The sequence below is a fragment of the Pan troglodytes genome, chromosome 5 (assembly GCF_028858775.2).
Source record: "Pan troglodytes isolate AG18354 chromosome 5, NHGRI_mPanTro3-v2.0_pri, whole genome shotgun sequence".
Lineage (NCBI taxonomy): Eukaryota > Metazoa > Chordata > Mammalia > Primates > Hominidae > Pan > Pan troglodytes.
Window position 1 is genome coordinate 120,832,303 of NC_072403.2, and position 26,532 is coordinate 120,858,834.

General features: G+C 41.4%; 1 protein-coding gene across 24 annotated transcripts in view; it reads left to right on the top strand.

Moving 5' to 3' along the window:
• The window catches only part of ARMC2 (armadillo repeat containing 2), a 202,404-nt gene that overhangs the window by 67,395 nt on the left and 108,477 nt on the right, over positions 1-26,532 (top strand). For all 24 annotated transcript variants that reach the window (XR_010157759.1, XM_054686854.2, XM_001149668.8 and 21 more), the window contains 2 exons: positions 13,605-13,750; positions 22,406-22,505. Coding sequence is in view for 23 of the 24 variants with exons in the window: in XM_054686854.2 (XP_054542829.1) it covers positions 13,605-13,750; positions 22,406-22,505 (246 nt within the window). In the remaining variant the exon portion in view is untranslated. The remainder of the gene's footprint in view (positions 1-13,604; positions 13,751-22,405; positions 22,506-26,532) is intronic.

Below are 26,532 nucleotides of genomic sequence, written 5' to 3' on the forward strand. Positions count from 1 at the left end.
AAAGCCTTTCTTGGAACCAGCCTAAGGCCTGGCATGGGTGACCCACACCCCTGTCTAGCAGGAGAAAATGGAGCCCATGATGGCATCCACCTGAACTTACTCCAGCTGTGGTCACCAAATGCCATATTTATCAACTGTATCACTGTTTGTGTGTTTACAGATTTGGGGAGGAAGGAGACATTGTTTTAGTCTTTGTCATTTGCAGAATCCCCTGAATGGGACATTTCCTCATATTTAATGAAAACAAAAGCTGTTTTGTATCATACAAATGATAAAATGTAAGCAACAAGACTTCACTCCAAGAGCAGATGAAAGCCTCTGCTTTTGTGAATGTGTAACACTGACTGACTTTTCACCAGCCGGTTCATGTGCAAATTCAGCCAGACAGATCTGGCCACAAGCAGAAGTGTCTGTTTACACCAGCTTTGAGAACCTGGTAACTCCAGCTCAGCAGGCTTTTTTTTTCTTTTTTCTTTTTGAGACCGAGTTTTGCTTTTGTCACCCAGGTTGGAGTGCAATGGTGTGACCTCGGCTCACTGCAACCTCCACCTCCCAGGTTCAAGCGATTCTCCTGCCTCAGCCTCCTGAGTAGCTGGGATTACAGGCACCCGCCACCACGCCTGGCTAATTTTTTTTGTATTTTTAGTAGAGACAGGGTTTCACCATGTTGGCCAGGCTTGTCTCAAACTCGTGACCTCAGGTGATCTGCCCACCTCGGCCTCCCAAAGTGCTGGGATTATAGGTGTGAGTTACTGTGCCTGGCCAGGAGGCATTTTTAAAAGCGCTTTTTTCAGTTGAAAAAATAAATAAATTACTTGTGGCTGTAGTAAGAATAAAATAATGTCTGCCAGCCAGAGAGAACATGATGAGGGCCAAAAAGATACAAGCAGGCAACATCTAGTGGCGTGACTGCTTTTCTTCTACGACTTTCAACCCCAAGAACCTCAGGAGCTTTGGCCCACTTTCTGGGGACCTCATATTACAAAACTTCGCTTGCTTTAACATCTGGCACAGCGTTAGAGTCATCTTGTTTTCCAAAAGCAGCTCCGTTGGGCTCATTGAAAGAGTGGAAAACATCTTCCAAAGCTGGACCCTGAAGATTGTGCAGGATTTGGGAAACTAGAACAAAGGGAAAAGGATGTTGAACACTCAAGTGGGAAATAAATAAGGTGTGTTTGGGAGGTGCTGAAGAGGTAGGGCTGTCTAGAGTAGAGATTCTGTGTGGGAATCTTGGAAGGTGAGATTCACAAGGTACAGCCACGAGTCTTGAATACCAGCTGCCAAGAGTGGACTTGGGGCAACAAGGAGCAGTTGGAGGTGAGTGCATGGGGGGACGAGATGAGATCAGAGCGGCAGAAAGATGAATGTGCACAAAATGTTAAGCTGATAAAGACCAAATAGCTGAAAAGTGATGGGAGGAGAACGTATCCGTGATACATGACAGATTGGAGGGCTAAGATCTCAAACACAGCAGCCCCAGTTAAGAGGCATTCCTGCAGTTAGATTTTAGACTGATTAGAATGGAGACAAAGGAATGGGTATGAAGGAAAAGCTCCTTCAAAGCAAACGGACTAATGTTGCTTAGAGGAAAAAAAAAACACAGTGTTGAATTTTGGAAGGTCTTCTTTGTGTTGTTTCTTACATATATGTATACGTATGGCTGTATGTATTGATATGTGTTTATCACCTGGTGGCTGAAATCAAGAGACACTCATTTCACAAGTTTTGTGGTGTGGCTGCTCTGTGCCAAGCATGTTCTGGGTGATGAGTAAGACAGGAGAGCTGTCAGTAGGCACCTACTTTTTGGTGATCCCTGTATCCAGATAATAGTATTCCAATGCTTATTCTTCTGCAAAATTATGGTACTTCCACATGGCCAACATTGCATTCAGTTCTGCATGTCAGAAATGTAATAGCATTTTGAGAAGGACAAGATGCTCAGAGAAACTGGGTGCTGCCACCTGTGCATCAAGTCAAAGCGTGAATAGTCCCAGGCTGTCAAAACTGGAGATGCGAGTTTGTCTGTAAAGTCGTAAGAGTAAAGCAGGTTAAACTGTGCATGTTCACTGAACTCCAGAACACTAGAATTTAGGGTGAGCTCCCTGGAACTTGGAAAAACAGAAATATAGGCCAACTAACAGGCAAGGCCCCTAAATGCCAGTAGTAAATTGCACCACCAAGGAGGTGGCACAGATGGAAAGAGGGACTTGTCAGTGTTGCTCTAGAATGGATTATCATGAGGTGTTAGGGTTCGTCTGTGACCTTTAAAGAGCTACAGTCGGGCAGGCATGACACAGGAGCTGAAGGAAACTCCTGGGGTCACCTCCATCTGAAAGTCTGTTTTGGTCTCTGTTGTGCCCTTTCCTGGAGAACAGAGAAGAGTCTTCTGTCTATGTCACAATCACAACTAAGCCCAAATTCTCCCGGTGTCTCCTTTGTCCTCTGTGTCTTGAGAACATCATGTACAAAGCTGCTTTGCTGTGATTGAAGGAAATCTCAATGTACTTACATTAACAGCTAGGTAATTTATAGGTGTACAATGTAACTATTAAAGCTCAGATTGACTTGAACTTGCATGCCTATTTTTTGGATTCACTTGTACTTCCAATCTGTTTTTTCTTTACAGCCTGACCCAGTTGATTTTGAATTCAATCCTTAGAGAAATGTATTATTTGCCTTCTTTAGATATACTATTTTTGAAGTTAGAACTGTTCTGCAGCACCCCAGGTAACATGGTTTGCTTTTCCTCCCCACAGCCCCCTACCCCCGCTTCTCTGGCCCCTAAGCCTGCAGACACCTCCCTAGCAGCTCCCGCAAATCCAGATGCTTGCTCAGTACCATACCACTGTCATGTTCTTCCTTTTTGTAAATGGAAGTCTCTCGGGAAGGTCGGTCCTCCCACCTCATCAGTCCTTTCCTTCCTTCACTCGATTCCTTCCTTTTGTTTTTAGGGTTTAGGGAATAGGAAAGTGTATGGAACAAAGAGAGCTGACTCAGACAATTTGAGCCTGGATAGTTCAGAAAATAATAAATGATGGTATCATGAATAGAAATTAGAGAGTTACAGAAAGGAACTGGATTTGGTGAGAGGACGAAAGAAAATTGTGGGAAGAAAATTATGTTAATTAGCTTTATTTTTATTTTTTAATTTTTAAAATATATTTTTTTGAGATACAGTCTCACTCTGTCGCCCAGGCTGGAATGCAGTGGCGCAATCTCGGCCCACTGCAACCTCTGCCTCCCGGGTTCAAGTGATTCTCCTGTCTCTGCCTCCAGAGTAGGTGGGATTACAGGCGTGTGCCACCATACCCAGCTACATTTTGTATTTTTAGTACAAAACTAAAATTTTTTTAGTAGGTCTCTAGTAGAGACGGGGTTTCACCATGTTGGCCAGGCTGGTCTCGAACTCCTGACCTCAAGTGATCCACCCACCTTAGCCTCCCAAAGTGCTGGGTTTACAGGCATGAGCTACTGCTCCCGGCCGAAATTAGCTTTAATATAAAACTTTCAGATGCCAGCAGGCCTCTCGAGTAGGAAGTAGGAGATATGAGCTGAGGCTTGGAAGAGCAGGTAAGATCAAAAATACAGATTTAGGGTCATCTACATGGATTTGATGGTTGAAGGCAGAAAGACAATGAAATTACCCAAGGAGAGAGTAGAGAAAGAGCAGAGGGACTGATGACAGATTCTGTGAAAATGGCCTCATTTGTGGAATGGGAAGAGAAAAGGAAGTGACTAGGAAATGAAGGGCAATGTACAAGAGTAGAGATTTTCTCAGCAAGGATGGGTCAGCTTTGGCAAATGCTGCAGAGAGCGTGTAGGTGAAGAGGGATCCCACCACTTTGTTTGGAGCCGTGCGAATAGGCAAGCGAGGGGTGTGAGGGGGCCATCTCCTAGGGCAACAGTGTGCTCTCTTGCTCTCTTTCAATCTTACATAGTTCTTTAGCTCTGTATTTTTAAATTAAAAGATGTTTTGATATACTTGATTTTTTTTTTTTTTTTTTTCTGAGCCCTAGAGTGAGCTCCCCACTTTGGCTGAGCTGGGCTCAATCCTGTATTCAGTTTGCCGTTGGGAACCCTCATGGTTCATTCAACCCTGGACAATGCTGGGGCAGGCCCAGTGCCGCCACCCTGCATGGTCCAGTGAGGATAGCACCGCACTGGAGCCCCCAGCATAAGCTGGCCTCTCAGCTGGGACACTGAGCCCACTTTACCCTCTGAGCCTCACTTTCCTGTCTCTAAAGTGCTGACTATGCCTGCCTTAAAGGGCAGCTAGGAAATGAAATGAGATCGTCTAGTAAAGCGCCCATAACAGGGCAAGGCACATAGTAGGCACTCACCAGAAAGCCATTCAATAAAATAAGATCAGAATTACCCAAACCTGAAGCTTCAAAGAGCAATTACTTCTGATGGGATAAAAATGTAATCACAAGAAATTAAGAAGACAGAGTCCAAGATGACTTTCAAATATTTAATCTTTTTGTTGTTCGGGCTTTGATAAGCAATGTAGAGAAGAGCACCAAAGAGAAACTAAAATTGGAGGAGGGTGTTAGGGTAATGTATGGGATTCTGGGTACATGATGGACCCCAATTCTCAGAGCCAGCTATTCTTTGCTTCAAGATTTGGGGAATTTAAGAGAGGCCTTCAACTGAAGTCTGGGGATTTGATCAAGCAGTGACTTAAGTTATTATTAGTAATGAAGGATTGTACCAGGCTGGCCGGGGTCTTTTAAATCTTGCTTGAGTTATGTTTCATAGTTTTTAAATGTAGAGATTAATGCATTTGTATTTAGGTGTTTAGATAATTATAAGTATGCGTACTTATGCTGGAAATTATGTTAATTGTTTATCTTGCGCGACCCCACCTATTGGAAGCCTAACTCTTCAGACTGTGCAATCAGAACCAAGGTAGCAGTGTCTACCAGTAGAACTTTGCTCTGATTATTGGAGGAAGTAAACTGCATACCTATAAAATGGGAGCAAATAGCCCCATGATTGTATTTCCTAAGTTCTTACAGATAATTTTTTTTTTGGAGATTTGATAATTTAAACCAAATTTAAAGCATTTATTTTGAAGGTTTTGCTTGAATAGCAAGCAGTAGATGAGGTTTTTAATTTTCTTTTTATTTTAATTAAGGTATAATCTACATCCAATGAAATGCTTAGATCTTATATGTTTGATGAGTTTGACAAAAGTAGAAAGCCACGTAACCCCTACCCTTATCAAGATACAGAAGGTTTCTGTCACCTCAGAAATTTCCTCCCACCTCTTCTCATTAATCCTCATTCTTCTACCCTCCTCCCAGAGGGAACCATTTTTCTGATCTCTTTCACCATAGATAAGCTCTGCCTGTTCTAAAACTTTATATAAACGGAATATACAGCATGTACCCTTTTGTGTCTGGCACCTTTTTAAACTTTTATTTTGAACTAAGTATAAATTCACAAGATGTTGCAAAAATAGTACCGAGATGTCCTGTGTACCCATCATCCAGCTCCTCCCAGTGGTGATATCTTACATAACTATTGTACATTATCAATAGGAATTGATATGGATATGCCATAGTTACCTAGAGTACTATATCTGGTTTATTTTGCTTAGCATATTGTTTTTGAGATTAGATGAAGCTATTTTAGGGGTTAGTCTTTGGTACTGATCACTACGCTGGCTAATTTTTTATTTTGTTTTGTTTTGTTTTTGTTTTTGTTTTTAGAGATGGAGTCTTGCTCTGTCGCCCAGGCCAGAGTGCAGTGGCATGATCTCAGCTCACTGCAACCTCCACCTCCCGGGTTCAAGCAGTTCTCCTGCCTCAGCCTCCCAAGTAGATGGGATTACAGGCGCGTGCCGCCACTTTTTTAATGATGTATTTGTTAATGGGAAGGAGACAGCTATTTTCTACTTATGGGGCTTCCTTCCTATAAAAGAATTGCCAGCAGCATAACTAACCACTCACGTGCCCAGTTGCCACGAGAGAGTAGGCATTTGGGGCCCAGGTTCTTCCTCTTCCCTTCTCTTCCCTTTCCTAGGAAGGAGCTGTCCATAGGCAACTCATGTTCTCCTCCAATTTTCCAGGGACAGCAGATCTGAAGATCTGAGAAGACTCAGAAACCTAAATATGTAATGCCTTGGGTTTTTTACTTGGAAATAAGAGGCTAAGGAGGCTGGGGATGGGGATAAAGTTATCACCGTGGTTGGAGGATGTGGCTGATAGCTGAGGCAGGCATGCTTTCTAATCCTGAGTCCTAGAATTAGATTTACCCACCCAGTCACAGACCACGTCTGTCCCTGGAGGAGCAGAACACCTTTGTTCTGATGGCAGCTCACTTCTAAAAGAGGAAGGGAAGAGAGGGACCAGGTAGGGGCTGGACTGGGAGTGTCTGATTCCTGTCCCAAGCTCACCAATCAGGAAGTGAGGGCGGTGGATGGTCAGGAGTGTTATGCTAAAAGACAGATCAAGGGTGGAAATGAGGCTCCTACTGTGTCTGAGGAGAGCCATTTGCTCTCAATTAGTGCTCTGTCTGCTCAGCCTCCTCTCTTCACTGTAGATCTATTAGTTGTGGCAGTAAGGAAATGTCACTAGCTTTAGCATATAATTGTGAATAGTGGTTTCATTGCTTGGTAGTTCTTAATGCACTATCTTTTTCAGACTCCTTTTTCTTGTTTTGCTGCATTGCCATTCTAGATTGTTTGTATGATATTCAAAATTTCTCCTGTATTGAATACATACATAGCCACAACTAGAAGAATCAGCTACCTACTCATTTTAGTGAAGTAACTGACATAGAGGCAGTAAATGGAGAAACAACAATAAACAGAGCCAAATGTTAAATAGAGTCTCAAAGTAGGACACTGGAGGTTTAAGGAGGACAGAAGCATTTCCTGCTAAGTCGGACACCCATGGTAGGGATGTGCCAAGTAGGCCTGTGTAGCCAGGCACCGAGTGTTATCAAGGATTATTAATTAATATTACCTTCATATGCATATATCTTAATAAATTCCAAGAAAAGCTTAGACATGCATGTTACCAGTGATTTCACATGTCTAGCAGCATCTTGTCATTGGTTTCATTTGTCTCAGCCAGAACTGTACAAATCATATATGAGACAATATGAAACTTCTTGGGTTACCACACAGGCTCTGGTTTTGGCATATATGTGGCCTCAATTGGGTACAAGTTCAAAGAAATGAATCTGCCTTTATTAATAGAGGGAGATGGCTTAGCTGAGGTTGGAAAATAGTGGCTTTAGTCGTAAATCATTTCACACTGTTTGTGGTCTCTGGCGGCTGCATTTATTCTTTTACATCATCAGTGGGAAGTCAACAATTTTGCAGTTGGCAGTAAAGTTGAGACAAAGCTCGAGGGATTTCAGTTGTGGATATTCCAGATGATTGCAAAATGCTTTTAGAGACCAGTGCCAAATAGAGTAGGGAGGCAATAGACCAAGAAACTGAGGCCAGGGCACTAGCCTACCTGGGAGCTGATAGACTTCTGAGCTTCAATGAGTCACAAGCTCCTCTGATCTGGGGCAGCTCTGATGGCAGGTTGCCTTCTAGAGCAGAATCTGGTGAGTTCCTTGAGGACAGAGTACTCTGATGGAGGAAGGGCACAGAGGGAAAAGAGAGGGCCGTCCACTCTGGACATGATCAGTGTGTGTGGAGATTGCCCCACCTCGCACCCACCCACTGCAGTAGAGAACGCAGGAATGAGACCACAGCTGCTGGGCCTTTGTTGTGTCCTCAAGTCCAGTGATCCAAGTCAGGAGGGCCCCCCCACCCTTTTTTTTTTCTTGAGACAGAGTCTCACTGTGTCACTTAGGTTGGAGTGCAGTGGTGCGATCAAAGGCATGGCTCACTGCAGCCTCAGCCTCTGGGGTTCAGGCGATTCTCCTGCCTCATCCACGAGAGTCGCTGGGATTACAGACCTGAGCCACTGGGCCCAGCCCCATATTTTAAGACAAATATTTCCTGTGTTTGCTAAGGTTTCTCAATTAATTAATAGTTGAAAACACAATTTGAAATTGATAATTAAGTACCTATAGTCAACTTGAAAAAAACAGAAGCTAAAGCTTTTGAGTTCTCATTTTACTGTATTAAAATGTAGTTGTGCATTTATAAATGATCTAGTTTCTTCTTAGTACATTTTTTCCCTTTAAAATGGGTCTCCCAATACTGACTACACAATGAAAACTTTGAGGCTTACATAATTCAATGTGAGCTGGGTAGCTTTGCCAAGTCTCCAGGTGTTTTCCCTGACTGAGGGTGGTACCTGTTATGATCAAATAATTTGGGGAACATGGAAAGAAGCTTTCTCAGAAAAGTGAGCACCAGAAAGTTGTCAAGTATAGCTCAGTCATTTTTCAGTAGTAGATTGGTAACCAGAAGCAAAATGGAATGTTTCTTCCTGGGTATTTACCAAAACCTTAGGTCCCCTTTTGTCCTAAACATCACCTAACAATTGCTAATAAGCAAGGAAACTTACATTTGTATTAGTCCTCTTTGTGGATTATCAGTGTCGTTTTCTTCTCTTTTTTCTTCTTCCTATGGGCTGCCTTCAGGATTGCAAGTCCCACAGGATTGCAAGTTAAGAGATGGGGAAAAAGATAGGAATTAAAACTTGTGTTTTTCAGTGTGCTATTTCTTGGTGAAATGCTACTTAAGAGGTTGAGAATTTCTCTACTAAGTCCTTTAGAGACTAAACAAGACTTTTTTTAAGTAAGGGATTTGAGGTGGTTTGAAAGATTATATACAATAAAAAAGAAAAATGTGTGTTTAAGTTTGTGCATTTATACATAATATAAATTAGAATAGAAAGTTAAGAAAGAAATGGATGCACACCTCCAAGCATAAAGCTTGGGCTTTGGTTAACTCCTGCTTTGGGGGAGGGCCCAGTGGGTGGGCTTTTCTTGGGGGTGGGAAATAAAGACCCTGCTGTAGAGCACAGAACTCATTGATAATTTTCACAGATTTATCTCTGTTCAACTGAGAGTTCTTGGGTTTTTTTTAAATTTTCACTTGTATATAATGAATTCAAAAGTAGGAGCAAAATTCAGTTAAATGGGTTGACTTGGAACTTGCCTTTACTGTGACCACATGATTTAGCTAGACTCTCCTCCCCACATCCTCTTTTTTTTTTTTTTCTGCATTTTTTCCAGAAAAGGCCACTGGTCTGAGCATTCAGGGCCCCACCATCACCCCACAGTGAGATTGGTGGCTCTCAGAGGTTGGTGACAAATCTCTCAAGATATAGGGCCTTCAGAGCTGCATCTGCATGGTGGCCTTTTCCTGATCCTTCTCCCTCAGGGTTTTAGGCCCTGGTTCACCCAGGTCTCTGCTAAGCTCCCGCACTTTCTTGCCAGAGGTGTCTTAAAGGGAAAAACCTCTCTTTTGTCGCTCCTGTCCCTTCTTTCTTTCTTCCCCCTCCTCATTCCCCTCCTCCTTCCCCTTCTCATTCACTCTTCCAGCCCTCCAGTAGCTGAACATTTAAGAGCTTTTTATGAGCACATTTGTTGTCCTCTGAGTAGAAAGAGGAATAAGAAGTGGTTTGTACCCTAGAGGAGCTCACCATGGGAGAGAAGATGCCTGAAGACAAGTGACAATGCTTCTGTGTTGGGGGTTGTAGAGGCAGGAACAGGATGCTTTGGTAACACGGAAGAGGAAGCAGAGGAAGCGACTGATCAGCCTCGGAAAGGACTTCACAGAGAAGTTATCTTGAGCTGGGTTTTGAAAAATGAGCAGGAGGCCGGGCGCGGTGGATCATGTCTGTGATCCCAGCACTTTGGGAGGCTGAGGCGGGCGGATCACTTGAGGTCAGGAGTTCAAGACCAGCCTGGCCAACATGGCAAAACCCTGTCTCTACTAAAAATACAAAAATTAGCAGGGTGTGGTGGTGCTTGCCTGTAATCCCAGCTACTCGGGAGGCTGAGGCAGGAGAATCGCTTGAACCCAGGAGGCGGAGGTTGCAGTGAGCCGAGATCGAGACTCTGTCTCGAAAAAGAAAAAAGAAAAAAATGAGCAGGAGATGGCCCGGGGGAGAAGGGGTGGCAAAGTATAATAGAGGGCACTCTGGGCGGAGGAAGCCACCTATTCAAAGGCATGGCGTCATGAAGGGTTGAGGACCTCATGTGGTGCAGAGTCTGAAAGATGGCCAGGGTGGTGCCGAGGCAAAGGAGATGAGTTTGGAGGGATAAACCACACTTCAGAGACTGAGGAACCTTTAGGCTATGGGTGCTACTGGCTGGGCCGGAAGTCGCAGGAGGCCTTAGAGCAGGGAAGGCGGAGCTTTGAGATGCCCCCTCTGGCAGCAGTGAGCAGCTATGGGGGCAAACTGTGGAAGGAGCCCATCCAGGGGGCTGTAGAGTTTGGGTAAGAGATGAAGTGAGCTTAAACTGAACCAGTGACGCTGGTGGTGGAGAGAAGGGGTGAACGTGTGACCAGTCAGGTGGGGAAAGGGGTGGGGCCCGGGAGTTTAGGAGCTTGGGAAGGAGCTGCTGTCAGAAATGAGATAGGCTAGAGAACAAATACACAGAGGCTGGTCCCCTTCCAGAGAGTTCATTTTTCTTTCATCCGTTATTTTTTATTCTGTGATGGATGGGGGTTATAGAGGCAGGAACAGGATGCTTTGTTAACACGGAAGAGGAAGCGACTGATCGGCCTCTGAAAGGTCTTAAACATAGACAAGTTAGCCTGAGCTGGGTAACTACAGAGTCCATTTTTCTTTCATCCATTATTTTTTACTTCTCTGCTTTCAAAAAAAATCTTAAAATCTGTCTACCTCAGAGGTATTGTCTGCTTAGCCCATGGTGTTCTGATATCCCAGTCTTTCCTTTGTAGATGTCCACCCCTTCATTCATTCCATTAATAAATGCCTATTGAGCGCCCACCATGTACCAGGCACTGGACTTGGAGCTGGATGTGCAATGGTGAAAAGGATGAACAAAGCTTCTAGTCTGGAGGAGTAGACAGATAGTAAAACATAATATTAAATAACCTAGCATTAAGTAGAGTTTATGGGGGCATATATGGTATGAGATGAAGCTTGACAGGTTGAGAAGGGACAGATCTGTTGAGCCTTGTAGACCATGGTCAGGGAACTGAATATTATCCTGGGAGCTATGGACAAAAAGCCAATATGGCTTGGAGTAACAGAAAGCAGAAAGGCAGGATTCTGGGATGTCTCTGCTTGAGCAACTAGGTTGATGGTGTCATCTATTGAGCTATTGCTGTGTATTTTTCAAATGTATGGTATATGTTTCATGCATGTTATTTCTACCAGCACCACAAATGACAAATTTGGAAATATGTGAGGTATTGTATATTACTCAACTGTGTGTATCACGTGCAGTAAATGGGTAGGAATTTCAATCAAATGACATGTCACATATAAATGTGGGCTTTCTCTCCTGACTTGGGTTATTTATGAAAGTTATGTATGTGGGGCAGAAGAACCTTGAGCTGTCTAAACTTTTGCTAATGAGGTGAGAATAAGGCCTGAGAAGGGGAAAAAATTGAGATTGAAACAAGAAAATAAAAGCTCCTAAGGAAACTATGGTCCTTTCTGCTGGCAATGTCCCTTGCCAGAGGTTAGATGTGGGGAGTGTGAAGATGACTATGGATTGGGATGTCCCATCTTTGATGCCTTGGGGACCAGGGAAAAGGAACTGTTGGTGTGCAGTGACTGGAATGGGTATTTCATGGTTTCCCATGATGTCTGTCTGCATGGGAGTTACACAGGCATCTGTACTCTTCCGTCTCCATGGAAGAGAGTTTTGAGGCATCCTCTGAATTAATGTAAACCAGTAGTGCTCCGGTGCCTGGGCTGTCTCAGGAGAACAGGTGGAAACGGGGTCAGATGATGAGAATTTTCCATTTTATGACAGCAATGGAATTCCTAGAATGGTTCATTAGTCTTCACAAAAGATCTATTCCTGGCTGGGCGCAGTGGCTCACCCCTGTAATCCCAGCGCTTTGGGAGGCTGAGGTGCTTGGATCACTTGAGGCCAGGAGTTTGAGACCAGCCTGGCCAACATGGCGAAACCTTGTCTTTACTAAAAATACAAAAATTAGCCAGACATGGTGGCACGCACCTGTAATTCCAGCTACTTGGGAGGCTGAGGCACAACAATTGCTTGAATGGGGGAGGCAGAGGTTGCAGTGAGCCGAGATCCTGTCACTGAACTCCAGCCTGGATGACAAAGGGAGACTCTGTCTCCAAAAAAAAAAAAGCCCATTCCTTAGCTTAGAAGAAGACTACATTGTGACATTGTTTAGATCTATGGAGTTAAGTGGAATACTCAAGTAGTTTGTTTCACCTCCAATGTTTGGGATACTGAAACTTTCAGGGAAGAATTTACAGAATCATTGTATAATTGAATTGATTGCAAAAGACATGTACACATTTATTTGAAGCTTTTTTTTTTTTTTACATTTTCTGTGTTTTTAGGGTAGTCAGTTATATTTTAATGTATCTTTTTGTTGCTGTTGTTATAAGGAAAAACTAATCATGTCATCTTAAAAATTGTTTTTAAAAGTTTATATACTATGGCTGTAAGGATGCTTTATGTTTACATGATGCTTTACAGTATTAGATAAGTAATAAAAACAGTGCTACATGTTTCCATTTGCTACACACAATCCCCCGAGAGGTGAGCAGTGCTTGTCACCCGCTTTTCACAGATGAGGAAATGGGGAAGTGGAGGAAGGAGTGGCTGCCCCTGGGCACTTCACTAGGAAGAGATGTGGGACTTGAATCCCTGTCATTTGACTCTAAAGTGATGGCAGCGATGCCATTCACACATCTTATCTCATAGAATCCTCACAACTACTAGGGAAGTATCATCACCTCTACTTTATTGAATGAGAAAAATGAGCTCTGGGAGGTTAAATAACTAACCCAGGCTGATGGGTGGTGAGGCTGAACTGGCTCTTAACCAGTAGCTTTCCTGTAGTGTCCCACAAGGAAGGAGCACACTGCATATTAAAAGTATTAGATAACAACAATAGTTTTATGATTTACTAAACTCTTCTCTTCTTGACTCTTTGACGAAGGTAAAGTAGATAGCTTTCCTGAATTTTTTTTTAATAAAATAAGACAAATTTGTGAGATCTTAATACTTGTCTCTTGGGAGAGAATGAGACTAAAGATCTTAAATATTCCTTGGCCACATCATTCATTATCTGATGCTATTTATAAAAGCATAGAACAATCAGACAAGAATACCTATAAAATTTAAAAAAAAAAGAAAGAAAAACATAGAACAAGAAGTTTCTAATCTGCAGAACTGATGTGGTTATCACAGGGCCAGCTGAAGATCTTAGGAGTGTTAGCAAACCTAGATGATGATTTGTTTAACCCTGGGTTTGGGGTATACCAATTGCTTACTAAGATTAATATTTCATTCTTTACCTTTCAACCAAATTAGGCTTTCTTTGTTTTCATTTGTTGCTACTTGTGCCTAGGCTCACATTCCCTGGTGGGAGATGCATAGCGGGAGCTTTGCTTAGCTACTGATATAAGGAAATTTATGAAATGAATTGTACTGTGCTGTTTCGTGTGGTTATATTTTTTCAGTTTTAAAAAAATGGCACAAGCATGCTTTTATCCTAGGTGACTGCTACATTGAGAAACTTGGTTGATTCATCATTAGTAAGAAGTAAGTTCCTAAACATCAGTGCCCTTCCCCAGCTCTGCACGGCAATGGAACAGTACAAGGGTGACAAGGACGTCTGTACCAATATTGCCAGAATATTCAGGTAGGTAGACTAAGATGTGAAGTAGCCTTACAAAAATGCTAATGCTTAGATTTGGAGTTATCTTTAATATTTGCTTGTGTGACTGGCAAGGAATCCTTTTCCTTCTTTTTACTTCGCCTACCAGAAAGGGTAAATCTAGTGGCCCAAGTTAAAAATGAACAATTCAAACAAATGACCCCATTGTCTATATGATTCTATTGTGATTCTAAACTCATTGGTTGTTAAGTCATTTTAGTTATTTGGTGAGTTGTGAGCTACGTGTGTGTGTTTAATCTTCCTCTCAGCTTATTTGAGATAACAAACTGTATACAAAACACAGCAAACCTTCCAGTTTGCTAGGAAATAAACAAGAGTTTTAACTCAAAAAAGGGGATCAATGCTTAGAAAGTCTGATGTGACTTTGTAATAGAAGGTTATTCTATTTCAGCTATTTGAACTTTGGCTCAAGCTTTCACTAGTCAAGTCTACACTTACTTTATTTCTTCCAGAAATAATGATCATTTGAATCCAGGTTGCCTCCAAGCAAGATGTTGTTAAATTTCAGAACTGTCTTTGAATTATGCATTTCTGTTTCTTCCCGCGCTGCTCTTTGTCAGTATTTTTACATAATGATTCTTCTCGGGAGCCTGGGGCTTTTCTTGAACTATAATGTTGTAGTTGTAAAGAAATGCAAAATTTCCTGAAGACTGAATTGGTACTTGACCCCAGGACCCCTGTATGAGGATGTGAGTCCAAATCTGATTTTTTTTTAAATGAATGTCAACTTGTATTATAGATTAAATGGTACACAGGTTTGTTATGTGGGTAAATTGTATGACGTGGAGGCTTGGGGTCTCGACAATCATGTTACCCAGGCAGTAAGCATAGTACCCAACAGGTGGTTCTTCAGCCCCAGCCCCCTCCTTCCCTCCAGATCTGATCTTTTTGTACTGCACTTCCCTGAGCTTTGTTCTGGATACCTAATTACTACCTATCTAATGCATTGTAGAATCATAAGGAATTTATTTTTGTTTATAGTGTCATGTAGGGGTCCAACTTCATATTTTTCCCATGTGGATAGTTGATTGTTCCAGCACCTTTTACTGACTATGCCGTCCTTTCTCACTGTTTTTGTCAATCAGACAGAAGATTCCATATAATTTCAGGTTTGTTTCTGGGCATTCTGTTTGGTTTATCTTCAGACCTGTACCACACTGTACTTACTATTACAGATTTAATTTGAGTTTTGCTATAAGATGAATCCTTCACTTTTTGTTGTTGAGATGGGGTCTCGCTCTGTCACCCAGGCTGGAGTGCAGTGGGCACAAACATGGCTTACTACAGCCTCGACTGCCCAGGCTTAAACGATCCTCCCACCTCAGCCTCCCTAGCAGCTGGGACCACAGGTGCACGCCAACATGCTCAGCTAATTTTATCATTATTATTTGTGGAAACGAAGTCTTGCTATATTGCCCCGGCTGGTCTCAAACTCTTGGGCTCAAGTGATCCTCCTGCCTCAGCTTCCCAAAGTGCTGCGATTAGAGGTGTGAGCCACCCTGCCTGGCCTTCAAATCTCTCACTTTTTTTCTCCTTTAAGATCCAAACTCTTGGTCAGGCACAGTGGCTCACACCTGTAATCCCAGAACTTTGGGAGGCCAAGGTGGGTGGATCACTTAAGCCCAAGAATCTGAGATCAGCCTGGGCAACATGGCGAAATCCCATCTCTAGTGCTGCCCCCCACCCCCAACCCCTGCCAAAAAATTAGCCAGGCATGGTGGTATGTGACTGTAGTCCCAGCTACTTGAGAGGCTGAGGTGGAAAGATTGCTTGAGTCTGGAAGGTGGAGGTTGCAGTAAGCCAAGATAGTGCCACTTGCACTCCAGCCTGGGCAACAGAGCAAGACCCTATCTAAAAAAAAAAAAAGAATCCAAACTCTTCTTGTTCTTTTCCCTTCCTTATGAACTTATTAATCTTGCATTGATAGCTCTTTAAAAATATTTACTTATTTATTTATGTATTTTAGCTGTCTCCTACAGGAAGGATATCCAAGAATCTTGATGAACATTAGGACTAGAAGTTTGTCTATAGATGCTCTTGAATTTTCTATGCATATTATCTGCATATAATTTTTTTTTTCAATTATTGTAATTCTTTCCCCTGTCCTCATCTCTTCTTTATTGCATTGTTTAGGAGTTCAATACAAAATTGTGAGTGTTGAGCCTGTTGTCTTTCTTCTGACTTTAAAGGAAATATTTTCATGGTTTCACTAGTTGAAAATAATATTTGTTGTAGGTTTTCCTAACTACCCTTTAGAAGATTAATGACTTTTTTTCTCATTAGTGGGTATTAAGTTTTGTCAAATGCTTGCCCTGAATCTTTTTTTTTTTTTTTTTTTTTTTTTGAGATGGAGTCTTACTCTGTCGCCCAGGCTGGAGTGCAGTGGGGTGATCTCGGCTCACGCAAGCTTCGCCTCCCAGGTTCATGCCATTCTCCTGCCTCAGCCTCCCAAGTAGCTGGGACTACAGGCGCCCACACCACGCCCAGCTAATTTTTTGTATTTTTAGTAGAGACGGGGTTTCACTGTGTTAGCCAGGATGGTCTCGATATCCTGACCTCGTGATCCGCCTGCCTTGGCCTCCCAAAGTGCTGGGATTACAGGCGTGAGCCACCACACCCGGCCCCACCCCCCCTTTTTTTTTTTTTAACTTTTATTTTAGGTTCAGAGGTACATGTGCAGGTTTGTTACATAGGTAAACTCATATCACGGGAGTTTGTTGTACAGATTATTTAATCACCCAGGAATTAAGCCCAGTATCCAATAGTCAAAAGAGTTATCTTTTCTGCTCCCCTCCCTCCTCCCACCCTCCACCCTCAAGTAGACCCCAACATCTGTTGTTTTCTTCTTTGTGTTTATAAGTTCTCATCATTTAGCTCCCACTTATAAGTGAGAACATGTGGTATTTGGTTTTCTTTTCCTGCGCTGGTTTGCTGAGCTAATGGCCTCCAGGTCCATCCATGTTCACGCATAAGACTTGATCTCATTCTTTTTTATAGCTGCATAGTATTCCATGGTGTATAGGTACCACATTTTCTTTATCCAATCTGTCAATGATGGGCACTTAGGTTGATTCCATGTCTTTGCTATTGTGAGTAGTGCTGCAATGAACATTAGTGTGCATGTATCTTTATTGTAGAATGATTTATTTTCCTCTGGGTATATACCCAGTAATAGGATTGCTGGGTTAAATGGTAGTTCTGCTTTTAGCTCATTGTGGAATCACTATACTGCTTTACACAATGATTGAACTAATTTATACTCCTACCAACAGTGTATGAGTGTTCTCTTTTTTCTGCAACCTTGCCAGCATCTGTTATTTTTTGACTTTTTAATAATAGCCATTCTGACTGGTGTGAGATGGTATCTCATTGTGGTTTTGATTTGTATTTCTCTAATGTATTTGTATTTCTCTATGATACTGAGCTTTTTTTCCATATGCTTATTGGCCACATGTGTGTCTTCTTTTGAAAAGTGTTTGTTCATGTTCTTTGCCCACTTTTTTTTTTTTTTGAGATGGAGTTTTGTTCTTGTTGCCAAGGCTGGAGTGCAATGGCATGATCTCGGCTCACCATAACCTCTGCCTCCCAGGTTCAAGCAATTATCCTGCCTCAGCCTCCCAAGTAGCTGGGATTACAGGCATGCACCACCACACCCAGCTAATTCTTTGTATTTTTAGTAGAGACGGGGTTTCTCCATGTTGGTCAGGCTGGTCTTGAACTCCCGACCTCAGGTGATCCGCCCGCCTCGGCTTCCCAAAGTGCTGGGATTATAGGCGTGAGCCACCGCACCTGGCCCTTTGCCCACTTTTTGGTGGGGTTGTTTTTCTCTTGTAAATTTGTTTAAGTTCCTTATATGTCCTGGATATTAAACCTTTGACAGATGCATAGTTTGCAAATATTTTCTCCAATTCTATAGGTTGTCTGTTTACTCTGTTGATAGTTTCTTTTGCTGTGTAGAGCTCTTAAATTTAATTAGATCCCATTTGTCAATTTTTGCTTTTGTTGCATTTGCTTTTAGTGTCTTTGTCATGAAATCTTTGCCCGTTCCTATGTCCAGGATAGTATTGCCTAGGTTACCTTCCAGGGTCTTCATAGTTTTGGGTTTTACATTTAGTCTTTAATCCATCATCCATCTTGAGTTGATTTTTGTATATAGTGAAAGGAAGGGGTCCAGCTTCAGTCTTCTGCATATGGCTAGCCTGTTACCCCGTGATTATTTATTAAACAGTGAGTCTTTTCTCCATGGCTTTTTTTTTTTTTTTTTTTTTTTTTGTTGAGACGGAGTCTTGCTCTGTCGCCCAGGCTGGAGGGCAGTGGCACGGTCTCGGCTCACTGCAAGCTCCGCCTCCCGGGTTCACACCATTCTCCTGCCTCAGCCTCCCGAGTAGCTGGGACTACAGGTGCCCACCACCACGCCCGGCTAATTTTTTGTATTTTTAGTAGAGATGGGTTTTCACTGTTTTAGCCAGGATGGTCTCGATCTCCTGACCTCGTGATCTGCCCGCCTCGGCCTCCCAAAGTGCTGGGATTACAGGCATGAGCCACTGCGCCCGGCCTCCATTGCTTGTTTTTGTCAGCTTTGTTGAAGATCATGTGGTTGTAGGTATGCAGCCTTATTTCTGGGCTCTCTGTTCTGTTCCCTTGGTCCATGTGCCTGTTTTTGTACCAGTACCATGCTGTTTTGGTTACCATAGCCCTGTAGTAAAGTTTGAATTAGGCAATGTGATGCCTCTAGCTTTGTTCTTTTTGCATAGGATTCCTTGGCTATTTGAGCTCATTTTCAGTTCCATGTTAAATTTTAAAATAGTTTTTTTTTTCTAGTTCTGTGAAGAATGTCATTGGTAGTTTGATAGGAATAGGATTGAATCTGTAAATTGCTTTGGTCAGTATGGCCATTTTAATGGTACAAATTCTTCCTATCCATAAGCATGGGCTGTTTTCCCATTTGTTTGTGTCTTCTCTGATTTCTTTGAGTAGTGTTTTGTAATTCTCATTGTAGAGATCTTTCACCTCCCTGGTTAGCTGTATTCTCAGGTATCTTATTCTTTTTGTGGCGATTGTGAATGGAATGGCCTTTCTGATTTGGCTCTCTGCTTGGCTGTTGTTGGTGTATAGGAATGCTAGTGATTTTTGTACATTGATTTTGTATCCTGAAACTGCTGAAGTTGTTTCTCAGCTGAAGGAGGTTTTGGGCTGAGACTGTGGGGTTTTCTAGATGTAGAATCATCTGTGAGTGTTGGGCCTGTTGTCTTTCTTCTGACTCTAAAGGAAATATTTTCATGGTTACACCAGCTGAAAATAATATTTGTTGTAGGTTTTCATAAGTACCCTTCTGCAAACAGAGATAGTTTGACTTCCTCCCTTTCTGTTTGGATGTCCTTTATTTCATCCTCTTGATTGATTGCTCTGGCTAGGACTTCCAATACTATGCTGCATAGGAATGGTGAGATAGGGCATCCTTGTCTTGTGCTGGTTTTCATGGGGAATGCTCCCAGCTTTTGCCCATTTAGTATGATATTGGCTGTGAATTTGTCTTAGATGGCACTTATTATTTTGAGGTCTGTTCCTTCAATACCTAGTTTTTTGTTTTGTTTTGATTTGTTTTTTGAGACGGAGTCTCGCTTTGTCGCCCAGGCTAGAGTGCAGTGGCGTGATCTTGGCTCACTACAACCTCTGCCTCCCAGGTTCAAGCGATTCTCCTGCCTCAGCCTCCAGAGTAGCTGGGATTACAGGCATGTGCCACCACACCCAGCTAATTTTTGTATTTTTAGTAGAGATGGAGTTTTACCATGTTGTCCAGGCAGGTCTCAAACTCCTGACCTCAGGTGATCCACCCGTCTCAGCCTCCCAAAGTGCTGGATTACAGGCGTGAGCCACCTCGCCTGGCATCAGTACCTAGTTTATTGAGAGTTTTTACCATGAAGGAGTGTTGAATTTTACTGAAAGCCTTTTCTGTGTCTATTGAGATAATCTTGTGGTTTTTGTCTTCAGTTGTGTGTATGTGATAAATCATATTTACCTGAATTGCTTTTGATTATGCATTTTCTTTTTTAAATCTGTTAATATAGTAAATTACACTAATAAAGTTTCTCAAGTTAAGCCATTATATATTGCTGGGTTTGGTTAACTAATATTTTGTTCAGGATTTGTCATTGGTGGTCATGAGTTACATTGACCTATATTTTTCTCTTCTCATATTGTCCTTGTCTGGGTTTAGTGTAAGTTTATACCAGCCTCATAAAATGGGTTGGGAGGTAATCCAATTTTTTCTCTTTCCTAGAAGAATTTGTAAAAAGCTGATCGGCTTCTTGAAAAGTTTTAAAAACTTGCTCAAAATGCTATTTTTATCCAGGGTATATATGTGTGTGTGTGTGTGTGAATATTGTTGACTACTGATTCAACTTCTTCCCATATGGTTATATGTTTCTCATTTCTACTTGGTTCAGTTTCAGAAAGTTATGTTTTTGTAGGAATTTGATAATTTTATCTAAGTTTTCAAACAATATAAAAGTTGCTCCAACTATTCTCTTATTATTATTCTAATCTCTGTTTTATCTCTAATTATGTCCCCTTTTATTTATTTTTCCTATTTAACAGATATTTGTATAGCACTTACAACATGCTAGGCAATATTCAGAATACTTTCCAAATACGAATTCCTTTCATCCTCATAACAACTTTTTAAGATATGTACTATTATTGTCATTATCATTTTACATATGAGGAAACTGAGACATAGAGAAGTTTAGTTATTTTCCCGAGATCACACAACTAGTATGTCATAGAGCTGCAGTTGAAACCGTATTCTGGCTCTAGAATTCATACTTTGAACCACTGTGTTACCTTGCCTCTTCATTGTTAATATTGACTTTCTTGCCTAATTTTGATTGTTCGTGCTATTTCTCTTTTTCTTAGTCTTGCAAAATCTTTCCTATTTTATTAGCTTTTACCAAGAACAAATATATTATTGATCCACTTTATTGTATGTTTGCTTCCTGTCTTATTTCTTCTGCTCTTATCCTTATTAATCCTTTTCTTCAACTCTCTGTGAATATATCATATTTTTCTTCTATTTTAGTAGAAAACATGACTCCTTTCTTTTCAGCCTCCTTAAACCTATAAATTTTCCTCTAAATACTAATTAGAGGAAATGAGTATTTAGAAGTTTTTTTGTTTTTTGTTTTTTTGAGACAAGGTCTCACTCTGTCACCCAGGCTGGAGTGCAGTGTTGTGATCTTGGCTCACTGCAACCTTCGCCTCCCAGGTTCAAGCGATTCTCCTGCTTCAACCTGCAGAGTAGCTGAGACTACAAGCATGCACCACCACACCCAGCTAATTTTTGTATTTTTTAGTAGAGACGGGATTTCGCCATGTTAGCCAGGCTGGTCTTGAACTCCTGGCCTCAAGTGATCCTCCTGCCTCGGCCTCCCAAAGTGCTGGGGTTACAGGCGTGAGCCACTGTGCCTGGCCCATCCTACAAGTTTTGATTTGTAATATTTTTTATTACTCGTATTTAAGTATTTCTTTTGTAATTTTCATGTTTCTTTGACCTATAACTTAGGTGTTCTTACATTTCCAAAAAAAAGTATTTTTTTAATTTATTTTTTAAATGATCTCTAATTTAATTGCACTTTGACCAGAGAATGTGGTCTTCGAGATACCAGTTCTCTGAAAATTTACTGAGATTTATTTATGGCCTGGTATGTGGTCAAGTTTTTAACATATTAATGATGTTTTACCTATTGATTCATCAATTAGGAAGAAATATATGAACATCTCCTGATTTGTTGTGGGTTTGTCAATATTGCCTTACGGGTTTTGTTTGCTTGCTTGCTTGCTTACTTGCTTTAGAAATTTTGAAGCTGTTTTCAAGGCTTTCTGCCTTAAGGTTGGTTTATTTTGCCTAATATTAGTATAGCACTACCAATCTACTATATTAAAGCAGGTTTTTGTTCGTTTGTTTTGAATGTATAGGTTTTTTGTTTGTTTGTTTTGAGGCAGAGTCTCGCCCCATTGCCCAGTCTGGAGTGCAGTGGTTCAATCTTGGCTCACTGCAACCTCTGCCTCCTGAGTTCAAGCAGTTCTCCTGCCTGGGCCTCCAGAGTAGCTGGGATTACAGGCACATGCCACCATACCCAGCTAATTTTTGTATTTTTGTAGAGATGGGGTTTCACTATGTTGGCCAGGCTGGTCTGGAGCTCCTGACCTCAAGTGACCCACCTGCCTTGGCCTCCCAAAGTGCTGGGATTACAGGCGTGAGGCACCACGCCTGGCCTATTAAAGCAGTTTTACATTTGCTTCTGATGTGGTCTCAGGGGACTCACTGGTATCCAACCAGATTTCATATAAATTTCATGTAAGTTTGTGTTTTCTGAATTACGTGGATGGTGTACACCTACATGTAAGTTACCTTTTAAATTTTTCCGGATCCATCTCACTAGAGTGTAGAGCAGGAAGCCTCCTTGCAGCTTCTCTGAACTGATGTGTAGAGTATTTTTAGACTCCTTTTCTTGAACTGGGCAATGTTTTGAAGGTCTGCATTTAAAGTGATACTATGTGTACTTGAATTTTGTAGAAAAACAAAGTTTACCTTTATTTTCCCATTTGGCATTTCTGCAGCAAACTTACTTCTTACCGTGACTGCTGCACAGCTTTGGCCAGCTATTCCAGATGTTATGCCTTATTTCTGAATCTAATTAACAAATACCAGAAGAAGCAGGTCAGTTCTTCATTCATTTAATTTTTCAATGAGTCTTTACACTAATGTGTTTGTGTAAGCCCATGTTAAATGTCTTTATGTTTTGAGTATATAGGTTTCTATAAGAAACTTCCATTAAATGTATAATGGGCTGCCCTGGGAAGCAGTAAGTTACCTATAGGAGTTGAAGGAGTTATATGAGTCAGAAATGAAATGTTGATGTTCTAGGAAGTTTCCTGGTGTAGGAAGGAAGGTGGTAGATTATAACAATATTTTTCCTCCCAGTGATCCGTAGAAAACCTACCTGGGAGTCACCTTGGGGTGGGGGTGGGGGTATAACCCCACCCCAAGGGTTATTTCCGTAATGGTTATTTCTTCCAGGTTTCATTCCAGGCTACTGAGTCAGATGGGTAGGGTAGGACCTACCACATTTTAAATGTGGTAAATTTTCAACATCCTATAGTAAGTTTTACGAGTTTATGGACCAAATAATTTATGTATATACTAACAATATTTTAATCTGAAGCTTTGTGTTTGTTTTGTTAACCATATTAAGACCACCCCAAAACATAATCTCTGTTTGTTACTGACTAGCATTGAACTTATTTTTACCCAGCCAAAGACTTCTGCTGAGAATTATTAAATTTGTCAGATTTTACCCCAGCTTTAGCCTCCCAAGTAGGGATTACAGGCATGTGCCACCACACCTCGCTAATTTTTCTTTTTTTTGGTAGAGACAGGGTTTTGCCATGTGCTGGGATTACAGGTATGAGCCACTGTGCCTGGCCCAAAAGAATTCTTTTATATGTTATACTCAAAAGAGATCTATTTATATATTTTATTTTATAATTTAATGTTATGAATTTTAATTATAATCTTATTTTCCCATTACTACCTTTTTTTTTTTTTTGCTTTGGTGCTTTGATCTTGGGTGATTTAGGTGTCTTTAATTAGAGAAGATTTACTTGCCTTGCCATTAGAATTTTCAAATATGGACAAAAGAAAATACTTCTGTTTAACAGTTTGATTTCAAGTTATGTTATAATCTATAATTTTTTTAAGGAAGAAAATTCATTAATTGAGTACTCACAAATAGTGCTATTGTTTTCTAGCATTACTAATAGATACTTTTGTTTCTCTGATTGGAGCTTAGATGATGGCCATATGGAATAAACCAACAAAAATCCTGGTACCTCACCAATATGAGAGACTAGAGATATCAGTATGGCTAAGAGTATGCTTTTTCTAGTTTGAGTAGCTAAATGTCCTAAAGTTTTTTTTGTTTTTTAAAATAAAGATGAGGTCTCACTATGTTGCCCAGGCTGGCCTGGAGCTCTTGGGCTCAAGCAATCCTACCACTTCAGCCTCCCAAAGTGCTGGGATTACAGATGTGAGCCACTGTGCCCAGCCTAAAAATCCTAAAGTTTAAATTGGCATAAAATTTTACTATACTTTTCACTAAACTAATTTTCACATTAGACCAATGGTTATCTGAAAAGCAAAACTCATGTTTAAGAAACCACATTTTTCTCTGTTGATGTATATTACAATTTTATGTTCCTATTGATGTGGTTTGGATTTCTGTCCCAGCCTAAATCTCCTGTTGAATTGTAATCCCCTGGATTGGAGGTGGGGCCTGGTGGGAGGTGATTGGATCATGGGCGGAGTTCTCATGGCTGGGTTAGCACCATCCCCCTGGTGCTGTTCTCGTGATAGTGAGTGAGTTTTCTTGAGATCTGCTTGTTTAAAAGTGTGTAGCACCTCCCCCTGCTCTCTCTCTTCTTCCTGCTCCAGCATGTAAGATGTGCCTGTTTCTCTTTCATCTTCTGCCATGATTGAAAGTTTCCTGAGGCCTCCCCAGAAGCTGAGCAGATGCCAGCAGCATGCTTCCTGTACAGCCTATGGAACCATGAGCCAATTCAATCTCTTTTCTTGATAAATTATCTAATCTCAAGTATTTATTTGTAGCAATGCGAGAACAGACTAAAATACCTATTAAAATTATTTTAATTTCCAAAGAGGAATAGACAGCACCTTGTAAACCATGTACAGTAACATGCTTATTCAGAACCATCAAAGAAATGCATGTTATCACTTTCATCACTAAACTTACTCATTGTGGCAAAAATCATATTCAAACATATTGCATGTTTCTCTTCCTTCTTAGAAGATATTAAAACTAACTTAACCTCTTGATACCAAAGGTCATTATTATAAGCATTAATTATTGCTCTAGAGACTGTCCCACATGTGAAGCCTGAGTCTGTTGATGAGGTTCTTTAAATGTCTGCATCTTCTTTGTAGATTTTCTCTCTCTTCTTTTTCTATTGGTTGCTACCTCCACCTTTGGTAGTCTTTACCTGCTTTTTTGCAATTATTTGTTTGCAATTAGCAAGGGAACCTCATAACCAAGCTTATTAAAATTAGCCTGTAGTCCCAGCTACTCAAGAGGCTGAGGCAGGAGAATCGCTTGAACCTGGGAGGCAGAGGCTGCAGTGAGCCGAGATCGTGCCGCTGCACTCCAGCCTGGGTGACAGAGGAAGACTCTATCTCGGAAATCAAGGACATGGACACACATGGAGTGAGGTTAACTGCGGAGGTTTAATAGGCAAAAGAGAGAGGAGAACAGCTCTCTCTCCTGCGCGTGAGAGAGGCACCCAAGTGGAACTTCTGGCCCATGCACAGGTATTTATAGACAGGCTTGAGGAGGCAATGTCTGATCTACAGAGGGCCCAAAGACTGGTTGGACCAGGTGTGATGTTTACATAGCACGCAGGGAAGGTGGCCACCCCAACCTAATCTTCTTCTTATACAAATGGTGTTTTTGCTTGGCCAGCACCATGTTACCTTCTCTTTACTGTACATGTGGCTAGCAAAGAGAAGGGAAGATGGAGCTGCCATAGTGGACATGCCTAGTCCCAGGTATTATTTTTCCTATTGGCACAGCTGGCAGCATTCACCCGTGGAAGCTTCTAGCTTGCCTTTCTATGTCTGCAGCTTGATTTTACAGGCTGCTCTTTATTAGAAAAGAAATTATTTGGGGGCTGCTTTTCATTAAAAGGAAAACCTTACCGAGGACCTCCTTACCCTCACTATCTGCCTAAATAATTTCTTTTTAACTCCAGTATCAACACATAAGCCAGGCGTGGTGGTGCAAGCCTCTAGTGAAACTAGTTGTCCAGCTTGGCAACAAGGTGAAATCCTATCTCAGAGAGAGAGAGAAGACTGGCAACATAGACCTCATCTCTATAAACAAAAAATTAGCCGTGCGTGGTGGCACATGTCTGTAGTCCCAGCTACTTAGAAGGCTAAGGCGGGAGGATTGCTTGAGCCCAGGCTGTAGTGAGCCATTGATCACTAGCTAGCTAGCTAGACAGACAGACAGACAGACAGACAGATATTTTAGACTAAAAACTTTAAAATAAAATTGAATATGAACAGACTTAATGAGAAGAGCCTAAGGGGCTCTGATGAAATTTCTCTTTGACTTCTCCTCTTCAAAGCCAATTCCATATTTCTAGTTGTAGCTCTCTTGTCTGCTCCCCTGTGAGGCCTCCCAGGCAAGACCAGTCAATTTCTCCCTCATCAGTGCAACATTTTTAAGACTTTAACATAGCTGATACCCCCAGCTAGTACACTCAGAGCTAAGAACCCAAGCAGTATGCCTATGGCCTTAACCACTTCACTATTATTAAGAAAAACTATACAAATCTTAGAGATAAGGTATGGAATAGGTGGAGGCATGTCCTGACAAAGGCATACCAGGGCATTGTTTAATGACCCAATCAGGGATTAATTCCCTAGGCCAACATATTGGTGTTTGAACTTGCTGTTTACTATTTGGTTAGATACCAGACACAATAAAGTTACACATTAATTTGTAGGTTTCAATCTGGTAGACAGGATCACCTCAAAAGTTATGGTTTTATTACTTTGTAGGCATTTGTCAGGTTTGTATATAACCCAGAAATTTTAAGTGCTTGTAAATTCCCGGTTCTTCAGTTGTGCTTGGAACAAAGTTTACCGTGGTATTGGCCCCCTCATTAAT